General features: G+C 49.5%; 1 protein-coding gene across 1 annotated transcript in view; it reads right to left on the bottom strand.

Moving 5' to 3' along the window:
- The window catches only part of LOC106818166 (ubiquitin carboxyl-terminal hydrolase 4-like), a 13,213-nt gene that overhangs the window by 4,508 nt on the left and 6,976 nt on the right, over positions 1 to 1,729 (bottom strand). The window contains exons 11-14 of the mRNA XM_014822890.1: positions 1,694 to 1,701; positions 1,496 to 1,600; positions 869 to 936; positions 444 to 663 (exon numbers count right to left, since the gene is read on the bottom strand). Of these exons, the coding sequence (XP_014678376.1) occupies positions 444 to 663; positions 869 to 936; positions 1,496 to 1,600; positions 1,694 to 1,701 (401 nt within the window). The remainder of the gene's footprint in view (positions 1 to 443; positions 664 to 868; positions 937 to 1,495; positions 1,601 to 1,693; positions 1,702 to 1,729) is intronic.

The raw sequence follows: 1,729 nt of genomic DNA, 5'->3' as shown, positions 1-1,729 counted from the left end.
TCACTATCTGTAAACAACAACAACAAATCTTGTAAACAACACACAGCAATATGTAATACAACAACAACAATCTTTTAAACAACAATAACGGTATACGACGATAAACGAGGTAAGGATAACAGATGAACAGCACTGGATTGGTTATATTGCACGTGCTGTCCCCGCCAACCACCGCCCCCGTCAATTCGCTGACGGAAACGTGGCAAGCCGTGCGTAGAAGACGCATCGGAAATCAAGGACCTCCTAAACATAATTTAACAGAGGCAATATATGTATATTTTACCGGTAACCCGGAGGATTAAATTAACCCCGATATATGAGGCAAGATGTAAAAAAATAATATGTAATATATTAATTATATATATATATATACGCGTACGGGAGAGACGCAGGCCGACTAACAAAACCACCCGCCCGAAGCATCCCGTCGCCCCGACGCGCACTCACTTGGGAACTTGATTGGCTTGCCGTCGTCGCGGAAACGGCCGATCTCGGAGCTTCCGTTCGAGTTGATGATGCGGAACTCGAACATGCGCTTCTGCTGCTTGTTGTTGTCCGCGTCGCCGTTGGCAACGATGCGATCGGCCTTCGCCGCCGCCCGCCCGCGTCCGATCTCGTTGCCGTCGGCAACGTCGCCTTCCTCCTCGCTGTTCATCTCGATCTCTGCGGGAGGTCAAGGCGAGGTCAGAGGTCACGGCAAGGTCAAAGGTCACACGGCAATAAAGGGTCGGCGTATTTTATGTCTTATTTGATTTGCATTGCCGGCAGATGATGAGGACCAAACACGAACCCTAAAGCTAAACGTAACCCTAACCCTGACCCTGACCCTGACCATGATCTGTAGGTGCTTGGGTGTCGCCATCCTTACCTCCGTTCGGCTCGTCTTCAGAGTTGCTGCACCACTCATCGTCGTCCTGCGGCCGACGCACATACCTCCTGTAACCACGACGACGACAATGATGAAGCCATTAATCGTGGCTTCACGCTCGTTACACATGTTACCTCGTTACCGCGCCGCATCCATGTGCTAATGACGACACAACGTGACCGTTAACACACTAGCCAATTTAGCAGATTAATGAATTGAATTATATTATTAATTGAATTATAAACATGGGGTTCCATCGCAGCAGACAAAATTAGTCTCAACATTAGCCTTAATGTCAATTTTTTATTAGGTACAAGCGTGAACTGGACCTCTATATACTGCATACTAGATACTACATAACTTCACCACGTTTGTGCCCACGATCTACAAGAAAAAACTTTACGACTACTATCAACTTAACTTCACGATCAAGGTCTACTTGTCTACTAACTCTGTTGATGACAATGAGCCCCGAATTGATTAATCGGCAAAAATTCGAAACGCGAGACGCGCGAGTGTTTTCGAGTCGACACGAATCTTCCAGGGAGCGTCCAACCAGAGCAACGCGGGGAAGTCCTGAGGCCCCTCCCCCCGCAGGCCGCGCGATGGAGCGGTGGCGCCACCTACCTCATCTTCTCGAGTACGAGGTTGTAGAGGTCGTCGTACGTGCAGGTCGCACGCGGCACCGACAGTACGGTCGGCTGGCCGAATAGCTGCCAGTTACCGCTGTTGCTGCAAGCATGAGAGAACGAAGAAGCGTACGTGAGCATGTATGATGTATGAACACAGGCAGTACGGTGAGCCGCCAGAATAGCTGCCAGTTACCGCTGTTGCTGCAAGCATGAGAGAACGAGGAAGCGT

This window comes from Priapulus caudatus, unplaced genomic scaffold, assembly GCF_000485595.1.
Source record: "Priapulus caudatus unplaced genomic scaffold, Priapulus_caudatus-5.0.1 Scaffold2069, whole genome shotgun sequence".
NCBI lineage: Eukaryota > Metazoa > Priapulida > Priapulimorpha > Priapulimorphida > Priapulidae > Priapulus > Priapulus caudatus.
Note: the sequence above shows the minus strand (reverse complement) of the source record. Positions and strands in the feature narration are given on the sequence as shown.